Source organism: Vulpes vulpes, chromosome 15 (assembly GCF_048418805.1).
Source record: "Vulpes vulpes isolate BD-2025 chromosome 15, VulVul3, whole genome shotgun sequence".
NCBI lineage: Eukaryota > Metazoa > Chordata > Mammalia > Carnivora > Canidae > Vulpes > Vulpes vulpes.
This window is the reverse complement of record NC_132794.1, coordinates 37,657,932-37,670,361: the sequence shown is the minus strand read 5'-3', so window position 1 is coordinate 37,670,361 and position 12,430 is coordinate 37,657,932. Positions and strand designations below refer to the sequence as shown.

Here is a 12,430-nt window from a genome sequence, read left to right as displayed (position 1 = left end):
CCACTCCTGAGAATATTAATTTCCTAAATTTATAAGGCATAATAAAGTACTAGCTCATTAATCAGATTTATTTTTTTAATACAACATAGAAAATCTTCAGAGAGACATAGCCATCCAGTATGAGACCATGATCACTTGTTGAAATATATGCTATTTTTTAAGATTTTATTTATTTATTCATGAGAGACACAGAGAGAGAGGCAGAGACATAGGCAGAGGGAGAATCAGGCTCCCTGCATGGACCCGATGTGGGACTCGATTCCAGGACCCCGGGATCATGCCCTGAGATGAAGGTACACATTCAACCGCTGAGCTACCCAGGCGTCCCAAAATATATGCTATTTATTTGCTTTTCGGTTTGACTAAATTGCGAGACTTCTTTCATTATACTTTTTTTATTATTATTGTTATTATTATTATTATTATTATTATTAACAGAATCCCCCCATTCTTCTGTCCAACATAGGAATGCCAAAAATACAGAAAGTGGTCATTACTTGGAAGGATAATTTAATTATTAAAGTTATGAAGGTCTGGGCATAGAACAATATATTTAGGTTCTTAGTGTACTTCATGAAGTAGATTGATGATATACAGTAGATGTTCAATAGTTTTGTTTTCACTAAATAACATGCAATGTAGCATAACATTAAGTGGCCTTTAAAATACAATTAGGAAACTGCTTTTTCCCTTTAATATTTTCTTTACACATTTTTTATTTGCTAGATTTCTAAACATAAAAAAAAAATCCTGAAATTGCACTAAACAAGTAAAACATGGTTTGGAAAAAAATCTAAAACTATGTATGTATTGGAACTTGTTTTAAAGGAGCATGCAGTTATTTTTAGTATCATCCCAGAATTGTCATTTAGTGAAAGTCCCTCTCATGGACTGAAGCCACTATGGAATTATTAAGAACACCTAAACTTTATCCTTCAGTGAATTATATGAAGTACAATTTCCAGTATGCCTCCTTAATTAAAAAAAAAAGCCTAAGAATATTTTGACAGAAACAATAATTGCCAATATGAAAACACAGTTGATTTTCATCTAGGAAACATGAGTGTCATATGTGTATATGTTTGCACAGCTGTATGAAAGTGGTCATTTTGACTATCAGAAAAAAAATAATTGTGTCAATGAATGCAATTATTTCAAACATCATCATTTTCTTTCAGGTGTGTTGCTGGGAAAAATGAATTAAAATAAATAAAATGTTATTTAATAAAATAAACCAGATACAAAATCTTGCCTTGTATTTACAGATAAATTTTAATGGAATATTTCATGGTCTAACACAAATATCAGACCCAATGACACTAATTCTTGTACAGCCTTTGGCTTACCCTGTATAACAAAATCTGTTATTTAAAGTAGACTATAAAATATCTTATGGTAAGTGAACTTCCAAAGACACAAAGAAAATCTCCCATAAATTTAAAAGCTTATCTCAAATTCTTACTGGCATAAGCTTAGGATGGATATATTATAGATTGTATTATCTTAGGTAGTTGAAATATATATAATACTGGTTAGAGTGTGAAAATTAAAAAAAATAGGTTTTAGGCATTTTTGCTTCTGTTCCTAGTCAACATTAGTAAACACACATAAGTGAATGTAAAATTACCTTTACAGACTTTTGAAAGTTTGGCGATCTCAAGAAAATTTCCCTAAGTCAGCAACATTTTTTTTTACCCTTAGTCAGCATATTACAAGGTTCATATTTTCAAAGGAGTAATGATTAAATGTTGTACAAATAAGATAACATTTATTTTACTACCGTTTAATTTTTAAAGTTCCACTTAGTACAAGGAAAATAGGCATCACTAAGAAAATCTAAAATGAATGGATAATGTACTCAGTTGAAAAAGATATGCAAAATAATGTGTTTGGTATAAAGGAATATGTTTTGTGACATCTTTTATAATTTGTCAGTGGGAAGAAAGTTCCATCTTTCATTGTCTGCTTTCAGACCTAAGAAAATGAACTAAATGAATAGACAATTCAGTAATGTCCAACAGATAACTAAAATTCAAATTTTATTTTTCCATATGTATTAGACAATTTTTTTTTCTGACAAGACTTCAGTGAAAGATGAAGTGCAAATGGGAACCCTGTAAGAATGTTTATAAGAGTTGTACATGACATATTTTAAGCGCCACTAAGTACACATTGAATACTTTGTAAGTATATAGGCATAGCAACATGCAAGTGTCATGTACCTAATATTACAATATGCATTTTGTTTTTTGAAAATGTTTATGATAACAGTAGATTCAATAATTGTGTTTATCTTCTGTGCAATATGCTTTATTTTGGCAAATCTTTACAGCACAGAATTCATTTTTATGTTGTCATCAATATACCCTTCCAAAAGTTATGAATTTCATGTCATATAAATAGAACATTTTATTTTTGAAGCTATATTACTGGGAACACCTGCATTTCTGGGTACCATTTTCAGAGATAAGTCTTTAAATTTTTTTTTAACATGGCAGACTTGTTCCAACGTTGATTATGTTAAAATATTTATGATAAAAATGGAGCTTTCTTGAGGGAATTTTTTTGGTTGAATGAAAAGCTAAACAACCAATTCACAAATACTGATGTGAACTGAATATGAAGAAAATAGGTCAGTAATCCCAAACTCACGGGTTACTATTTAACTGCATCATTGAATCTACAATCAGTACAGCAGGTACAGTTAAATAAATTTGTAAAGAGATTAAAATTTTATACACTCATAAGGAGAAAGAGTACTACTTTTGAAAAATCTCTAAATTATTTTTCTATTTATGAGAATCCTTCAATACATTAGAAACACAGAGAAAAGCAAAAAGGATAGAGAGATAACAATTCAGTTTACATTTCATAGTTTTTTTTTTTTTTTAACCAACTGGTGACCACTGCTTTCAACCATCAAACATTTTATTGCATATAACTTTCACTATCAGCAAATATAAAGAGAGAAGTGTCTACTAGTATCATGTACAAGGAAAAGCATTTGAAGAAAGAAAACATTTGAGGTTTGACAGTACTGTGTATAATAGAAGTGTAATGTGGCATTCATACCGCACTTAAAAGTCCGTGTGGGAATCACTGCTGTTCTGACCCTGGGTGTGGGAAAAGTGCTTAAGTGCTGAGCCCTGGTAGGTTTTTCTTTTGCCCCTGCAATCTTCAAATATCTTTTAACTTTCTTCTTTTGAAATATACAGTATGTTTTTATAGGGGAAAAAGATGTTTTTTCTTTACATTTTTTCACATGTGGGCCCATTCTCTCCAAAATAACCATACATTTATTGTAGCCTATATATATATATATATATATATATATATATATATATATATATATACACACATATATATATATAAAAGATGGTAAAGATTCGGCCAAATATTATTTGTAACATAACCACATAACATAGAAACAACTTACTTTAAACATATTTTATAGATTTAACATCATAATTTGAAATATTTTCTTGTATAATTTTTTCTCAAGAAAAATCTGCTTTTAAAATATAATTTCCTTTTGGAATAAATTACATCATTTGAAAAATTCATATTATGTCTAAGCAGACACAGTAAAGTGGGCATTTGTGGCAATACTTTGTGTTCATTACTCAGGTATTATTTGTTAATAAGGAGCCAATTTTAAATACTTAAATTTTTGTCTTACATAGATAACAGTTTTTGGGTAAATAAATCATATATATAATTTTTACCTAAAAGCACAACATTAATTTATAAGAAACTGTTGCATTTTAAATATTAAATGAAATATAAGATTGGATTCCAAAGTGTTGCCATTTAAGTTATTTTTAAAAAATCAACACATTTCTATTACATTGAAATATTAAGTACACATGAAAAGAACTATCCTTATAAAGTTAGCATATTTTGCCCACAGGAAAAGTTTATGATAGAAAAGGAAAAACAAATGCAGATCCATACACTGTTGAATACACTAAAAGAAATTGGCTTTTGAGATTTCCCAGGGGCTGGGGAGAGGACTGTTAATGATAGTCCCAAAGAATGCTTCCTGGGATATCCTGCAAATAATTTCTTCTTCTATATCATAGCCCATGTTAAAAGTGAGAGGTAGAAGGATTATTGTAAGTATGCATGGCAGAGAACTTACCAGCTATATCCAATAACTATTGCATTCAATATTAATAATCTCAATACATAAAAATGCTGATGAGTTTAGAACCCATTCTTACATGTTGTCCCCTTTAGCTATCTTTATAATCTTGCTAGTTGCTTTCAATCCATTGCCTTTGGAAGGGTATAAGTGCAAAGGGCATGCCTGGGACAGAATAGGGAGAGAAAGGGGAAAAAAATAGAAAAAAGGTCTAAAAAAATTCCCATTAAGATATAGTGACTTTAACGGTTAAAGGTAACCTGTTCTTTGATTAAGTGTGTACTTATAATAGAAGTACCACAATCCATTAAAATACATACTTCAAGGAAAGTTTAAGAATTCCAAATTCAATTAAATATCAAGCAAAGTCTAAAACTCAGGCTATTTCTTTCTCTCCAGTAGTGCTAAAAACTAAGCCAAATAATTTTATTGTGTCCACATTAATGATTAAATAAGGAAAACTTAAAGTGTTTGTTGTTGAATCAATTATATTTTTAATTAATGCCTTAGTGTGTGGGAGGTGAAGATTAGCAATCTCTTGGATCGTGTTAAAGAAGACTTTGAAATCCCTTTGCATTAGTATCCAGCAATAGAATTGCAGATATTGCACTGAGTATATTTCAATATTGCCAGTGTATATTTCAAAACAACTTCTATTATCTACACTAAGATTTCCTCTTTCCCAATATTCAAAATGCATATTATAATTACATGGGTTTCCAACATCCATACACAGCAAGTACAAGATACTTACATGTACGTACACTGTAGTTACCTATATTTTGCATAGTTTTTAGTGTGTACTTTGTGCCACTTAATAAAAAGCATTACTCAGTAATTCTTATTAGGTGTTTCATTTATTTCAGCTGTGGTTGCCAGTTCTTTTTGTTTGTTTTGTTTTGTATATTCATCACAGATTACCATTTACAAAGGGAGATAAAACTGGGCATTTTTCGTGGGCTCTAAGTAATCAGCAATATGATGGGGAAGTTGCAGTAAGCTACAAGGTTTTGCATTTTCTTAACAATTAAAGAGCATAACATAAATTTCATATTTATCATTCATCAAGTTATCCTTATATCCAAAGGAAAATAAAATGTATTTTAAATGCTCCCCTTGGTAACACTTTGCAATAAGTGGCACTAAATTACACGATAACTGGTATGTTACATGGAAGAACCATCACGGTCAAACAGCTGCTGTACATGTGCCTATATGGAATCTCAAAGCTGTTACAATCATGAGTACATAATTACAAGTGAGCCTGTCCTTTTAATTGAGATATTTATATTTTTACAAAGAAATAAAAATAAATGAGGTGTGTTAGCTTCTTTGCCATATTTAGGAAAGTTAGTTTTCTTTCTCTATTTTAAGTTTTGGGTTTCAATGCAATATTAGGCATTTTGAATCAGTATAAGATCATCCAGTTTCTAAATTAAACTCCAATATCAGGTTCCTTAAACTGCTTCTTGGATTCTCTGGTAAAAGAAAACAAGTTGAAATCTCTCTCTCTCTCTCTGTCTCTCTCTCTCTGTCTCCCTCTCTCTTTTACACACACACACACACACACGCACACACGCAAATACACACACATCAATACTCTGGTCAGTCATGTGTCCTATCTTTGTTCTTGCACTAACAAACTTTCCTTTTTCTTCCTAATTTTAATAATCATTCTATCTAGGACACTCAAAAATGGGAAAAAATGCTGCCTTTTTTTGATGGAGGACAATCAATTTACACTATAAACAGTACACTGGCAGAGAATAGCTACTTTTGGTAAAGAATAATGCTCCATATTCTACTACGGGTATATGTGTGTTCACACTCCTTCCACTGAGTTCCATAGCTACTGTGCTCAATAAGCAGAGACAGAATTTGGCCCTGTGCATACACATGTGCACATTTCAGACATTGCAATTGACATGGTTCCATTTCAAAATATCATTTTGTGTTTTCTTCCTGATTTTTGTAGAAATGAGCAGAATTTTTATAATTTTTCCCCTATTTGGTAGGAATAGAATAAGTTTAAAGATAAGAAAATATAATTCTACTGCTATTTTTTAAGGAACTAAAAATTATACCTAATTGAAATTGGACTATTTTAACTGGCAAAACATTTTATTAGAGCCCACAAATCATAATATATAAGTTAGTTTCTTTTAAAGAGTTCTATTGAGTTTTTATATTATTCTAAAGGGTTAAAAGAGTCAAAAACTTTGAAATACAACTAATTTTTGATTTCTAATTTTACAGTGCTATAAATAATGATCGAGTTATTTAGGCAACAATTTAACATTTGGAGCCAAGTAGAATATAGACAAAATGAAGAGGAATGTAAATATAGCATCAATGAAGAGTAGTAATTTTGTAAGTGCATCCTGAAATTAAGCTTTAAATAGTAATTGATGATGCAGTTTATACAACTTACTTCTGTAATAAGAACCTTTCCATTTTGTACTAACAGGATGAATTTTGTTTTGTGGAGTCTTTCTAAAGATTATGCATTGAAAGATATGAACAGTTTATAAACCTATTCTAGTTTCAGTGTGTCTAGTAGCACCTACCTGATTCTCTCAAACTACCATACTATATTAACATATTATTGCATTTTTCCACAGATGGTATGGAGTGAACTGTAAAAACAAGCATGCAATCACATCAATGCAGACTTATTTCCTTAAAATGTCATACTGTATATGATTTATTATGTTAACACTCAACCACATCATATTATTTATGTTCTGTATATTCTGAAAAAGTGCTGCTTGACTGACATCGTCCTTTTCCTTTTGTAAGAAATCAACAAGATAAATGCTTCAACAATCAAAAAAATTTTAAAATTCTAATGTTGTTTTTAAAAGTTTATACTTTTCTGATAAATAATCTAAGATACAGCACCCTTGTCTTTCGTTTGATATTAATACATGATGTCATACCCAACCATCCTCATTTCCCAAAAATAAATTCCAAGATATTATTTTTAAAACCATAGACCATCATGCTTTCAGACATCACAAGTATAGCTACCATATCATCATATTTGTTTTCTTCTTAAAGGTGCAATGCTTGCAAATGGGAAAATAATTTTTATCTAACTGGACTTTTTAATTTTTAGCATATAATAAATTTAATGAGAACTAATCTAGCAATATTGTATTTTACTAGAAGAAATAATATGACTTTAGATTGACTCTATGTCATATTCAAGAATACAGCAGATATTAATGGTTAAATACACCAAAATTTCAGAAATAATCCAGAGAAAGAGACTTTCACCCTGGAGTTAAAAGCATGGCAGAAATTCTCCATCACTCACTGTTTCATAAGTTTGTACCTCACAAAATGCATAGACAGGAATTTAATATAAAGAATTAGTTCATTTATACAGAAAACATATCTTAAACACTTCTTTTTTGGCAAACCAACATAGGTAAGCAGCTCTGGAACTGCCAAATTAAAATTTGTAAATTTTTAACAAACTAAGAGTTTACTTTTAGGTTATTATTCAACTGTGGTTGTAATTTAAAACCTGAGGCTGTGCACTGGTTGTTAGCTTAAAATTACCTTTCCTTATAACATTGTGCTTCCATTGTATAACAAATAAAAATTAACAAGAACTAGAAAAATTTGTTGTTGAACAGTGCTAGGACATACAGACAAAAATACTAATACATGTTAACTACTTATAATATTGGTTTAAGTAATATCTAAAGGGATATAATGGACATTAGAAAATGCTTACTTATGACTGAATTACCTACAGCCAAAAAAGTTAAATATGTATCAAATAATGTTTAATTGGATTTATTATATGCACTATATACAGATACTAAATGTCTCAAAATTGTGCCCTATGGATACTTCAATTTTGTTTAGGCAGGTGGGTCTTTATGGGGCAAATAAATTATAGAATCAAACTAGGGAAATGAATGAAATCCTTGTGATTCCCAAAGCAGTAAAATGTTTGTAAAAATTTATTGGTAAATGAAGCTAAAATACCTACTGGTGGGATCTATATAATTATATAAAATGTCATGTCATGATTGCAATTCATACACATGGCTCCTGTATCAAATACTATATTTTAAAATAGCAAATTGATACAGCTTCACCAGTATAATCTCAAACATTCCAGAATCTATTCTACAGTGTTTTCATTTGTGTTTTCTAGGGCATAAGTTTCAAAACATGTCTTTGAAGGTAGACATGTAGAAAACATTGTAAACCTCTAATCTTTGATTAAACTTAAACATGTTAGGTCTTTACCTAATCCTGTTCCTTGTGAAAGCTTTCCCATGATAAAGTGACAAAATTTATGATTTAAAGGGAAAATGAGGGGGAAAAAAAAAACCTTTGCATACTTCTTTTCAATGTAGAAAACAATTCAATACCATGATCCAGGGAGATGATTAACATTGTTAAGGCTGTATATTCAAGCACTGTATGTTAAAAGAGCAATGGTGTGGAATTTAGGCAGTAAGAAATGTCCTGCATTATGTATGGTACAGTAATTAAAGAATGATGCTTTCGACAGCTGATTGTTGGTATACACTGGCTACTGATAGCAGTACGGTATGGAAGTTAATAAAGGTAGCAGAAGATGGTAGAAATGAATTCTGAAAGATGATAGCCAGTTTTCTCCAGCAGCCAGCCTGATAAGGAAAACTCATAATCTTGGCCTGCATTTTAAATGAAATACTCTTTTTTCTCTTCAGCATTGACTTGGCTGCCTTCAGCATTGATAATGGCTGTGTCAGCATCTGGCGCATCTTCAGCCCCTTTAGCTTCATTTGTTAAGTATGTTCCTGTGGGCATTGGAAGAAAAAAAAATATATATGTGTGAGTTCTGTGAGACTGGTAAAATAGCCAGCATTCAAGCTACATTCATTTAGGAAGAAACTTGTGCCAGATTCCTTGTATGTTGTTACATATGCTTAGACAAAATAAACCACACAATTCACTCTCCTACTGTTGCACACTGTCTTTCAGCTTTCAGGTGTGTGTTATAGATGAAGCTGTGGTCAGGTTAACTAGAGGCAACTGCCTAACTGGAATGGGTAATGAGTCGTTTGATTCCTCTGATGAGGGATACAGACCATGTGCCTCTTGCAGCTGTAGTAATCAGGGTCCTTTGTTAAGATGTTGATAATGATCACATCAAACGTGTCATCCTTCATGTTGAAAGCCCCACTTAAAAGTAGATTATGTCAATAGTTCACTACCCAGCCCTTTGCAAAAAAACAAATTATATATTTTCTTGGGGCACCTGGGTGGCTCAGTGGTTGAGCATCTGTCTTTGACTCAGGTGATGATCCGAAGGTCCTGGGATCGAGTCCTGCATCAGGCTCCCCACAGGAAGCCTGCTTCTCCCTCTGCCTGTGTCTCTGCCTCTCCGTGTGTATCTCCCATGGATAAATAAAATACTTTTTGAAAATTACACATTTCCTTCACTTATATGGCCATATGTGTATCTTAAAACCTACAAACAAAAATGTTGACCAAATGTCTGACATTATAGTTGAATGTCAATCCTGGAGATAAATTACAAACTTGCTTTTTATTTCTCCCTCTGAGCCAGTGACTCACTCTGTGAACTTTGGCCATTGGTTAAGCATTATTTTACCAAATTAATCCAAATCGAACTTTCATTAAGTAAAACAATCAGAAATTCCCTGAAATAATTTTGCATTTACATCTCTGTCATATATATACATATACTCATTTAATATTAAAGATTTAAGCCTGTCTTTAAAATATTTTTTGCCAAACTTAAGAATATTTTATTAAATATTACCTACCTTTATGTCTTGCCAGATATCGACCAAGCAGAAATATAGAACACAGCGTGACAAATACAACTACAGCCACTATTCCTCCTATAAGAGCATGATCAGGGCCAGTCTGGCCAGCCAGAGCATTGGGATCTAGAGAATAGAATAAAATCATACAAATGATGCATTATTTAGGTATAGAGTATATATCTGCATTAGAATGAGTTATTTTGAAAATTAGCCCATTTCTATTGTGGTAAAATTTCACTAATGTGTATTGAACCAACCATCTAGTCAACAAATATTCATTTGTACAATATACGTGCAGATATAACATTTGCCACATTGATCACAATTGCCATTGACTTTATATTTTAAGACTGGATAAACAAATACACATATAAAAACTTTTTTTTTAAAAGAAGGAGAGAGAGGGCAGCCCAGGTAGCTCAGCGGTTTGGCGCCACCTTCAGCCTAGGGCCTGATCCTGGAGACCCAGGATCGAGTCCCACATCAGGCTCCTTGCATGGAGCTTGCTTCTCCCTCTGCCTGTGTCTCTGCTTTCTCTCTCTCTCTCTCTCTCTCTCTCTCTCTCTCTCTGTGTATCATGAATAAATAAATGAAATATTTAAAAAAAGTAAAGAAGGAGAGAGATCACATGAGGGAGGGGGGAGAGAGGGGTGGAATCTTAAGCAGACCCCTCACTCAGCATGGAGTCCAACTCAGGGCTCAATCTCACAACCCTGAGATTATGACCTGAGCTGAAATCAAGAGTCCAACATTTAACCAACTGAGCCATCAGGTGCCAGGTCAGATAAACATACAATTTTGCAAGGTTTTATGCCTTTCCTTCCTCTTCTCCTTCTGAATATATCTCTGTGAATGTGTGTGTGTGTGTGTGTGTGTGTGTGTTTAGTGTGATGAACACAACTATATTGTTTAAAAAATAAAATTATGTCATGGGAAACGCTGGCACTGAAATGATAACTTGGGATTTATTGTCATATAAATCTTACTTAAAGCTATAGCAATTGATGAACTCCCCAAGGGAGTAAGTCTAGATAGAGAGGAGAAGAAGTCTGAAAACTGAACTGAGGGACTCCCATATCTAAAGTCTAAAGAGAAAGCACTTCCAGCAGAACTGACTGAGAAGGAAAGAACAGTGAGAGAGGAAAATACCCTGCAGAGTACGTTGTAGCTGATCAAAGAGAAGAATGTATTTCAAGGAGAGGAAGGTGTTACAATTGGGTTAAGTGTGATTGACATTAGGAGGAAATGAATACTCAATGTAAAGGATTAAGTGCCTATTTGACTTGTAGTTTTAGAGAAAGTAACTGGAGAAATAGACATTAATAATATACTTTCACATTTATCTTTTAGTAAAATTACAGGAAAGAGATGATCCCAGCAAAAGATAGCCATTTTTCAAGCAGAAATGGAAAGATCAAAAGAAAGCCTAGACAACTGGAAACTTCAAAAGTCTAGAAAATCAACTACTTAAGGAAGTCACACAATAAGGGATAAAACTAAGTGAAGCTTTGAGCAACTAAACCCACTAAGGCTCAGCCCTACTGCTGAGGATCAGATTGAATATACTGCCTACCTTCCCAAGTCCATGTTGCAGACATCTCATGGTAACTACTTATATTCTAAATGAGGGATTTAGAGGATAGAGAAACTAAAGAAATAAATTAGGCTTCACAATTATACCTTCAAAAGATCTTGAAGTATTATTATAGGCATGACATACCAGGAGTCTACTGTTTTTTTTTTTTAATTTTTTTTATTTATTTATGATAGTCACAGAGAGAGAGAGAGAGAGAGAGAGAGAGAGAGGCAGAGACACAGGCAGAGGAAGAAGCAGGCTCCATGCACCGGGAGCGCGATGTGGGATTCGATCCCGGGTCTCCAGGATCACGCCCTGGGCCAAAGGCAGGCGCCAAACCGCTGCGCCACCCAGGGATCCCTCTACTGTGTTTTTAATGAAACTATTGGGTGAAAGTAGTGTATTTCTAGATAGAAAAAAAAAAGTCTATTTAAAACTTCAAATAACCTCAAGATCCCCAAACTTGGTGCAAGAAGTGGACTAGTTCCCATGAAGAGCATATTCCCAATCAAACACTTCAGATGTGACCATGGACTGTAACAGACAAACTGAGCCTCCCATGGGGTAGACTTGGGGGAAGCAACGACAAGAGTGTACAGAGAACTCCATTTCTTTAAGGAATTACAACTACTGCCAAGGCAGAGGGATCTTTTAAGGCCAGTCTGGCATGTTTTCATAGTTGTTATGGATAATGACTATTCAGTGTTTCCCATTCTTTCTTTCCAAATGGGAGCATCTATATTAAGAAGCATTTCCTCATGGCTGTGTTCTAGCATTGTATTTTGTGTATGGCTAGAGGGGAGCATTAATAATTTGTCTTTTGGGGGTGCCTGTGTGACTCAGTGGTTGAGCAACTGCCTTCAGCTCAGGGCATAATCCTGGGGTCCTGGGATCAAGTCCCACATT

At 33.0% G+C, this 12,430-nt stretch overlaps 1 protein-coding gene across 4 annotated transcripts in view; it reads right to left on the bottom strand.

Annotated features, from left to right (window-relative positions):
* Positions 1-4,982: 4,982 nt before the first annotated feature.
* The window catches only part of CADM2 (cell adhesion molecule 2), a 1,056,396-nt gene continuing 1,048,948 nt past the window's right edge, over positions 4,983-12,430 (bottom strand). For 2 of the 4 annotated variants that reach the window (XM_072738161.1, XM_072738162.1), the window contains 2 exons: positions 9,946-10,071; positions 4,983-8,952 (listed from right to left, as the gene is read on the bottom strand). In XM_072738161.1, the coding sequence (XP_072594262.1) occupies positions 8,834-8,952; positions 9,946-10,071 (245 nt within the window). In that variant the 3' untranslated portion in view covers positions 4,983-8,833. The remainder of the gene's footprint in view (positions 8,953-9,945; positions 10,072-12,430) is intronic. The other 2 variants (XM_072738159.1, XM_072738160.1) reach the window with 1 other exon arrangement.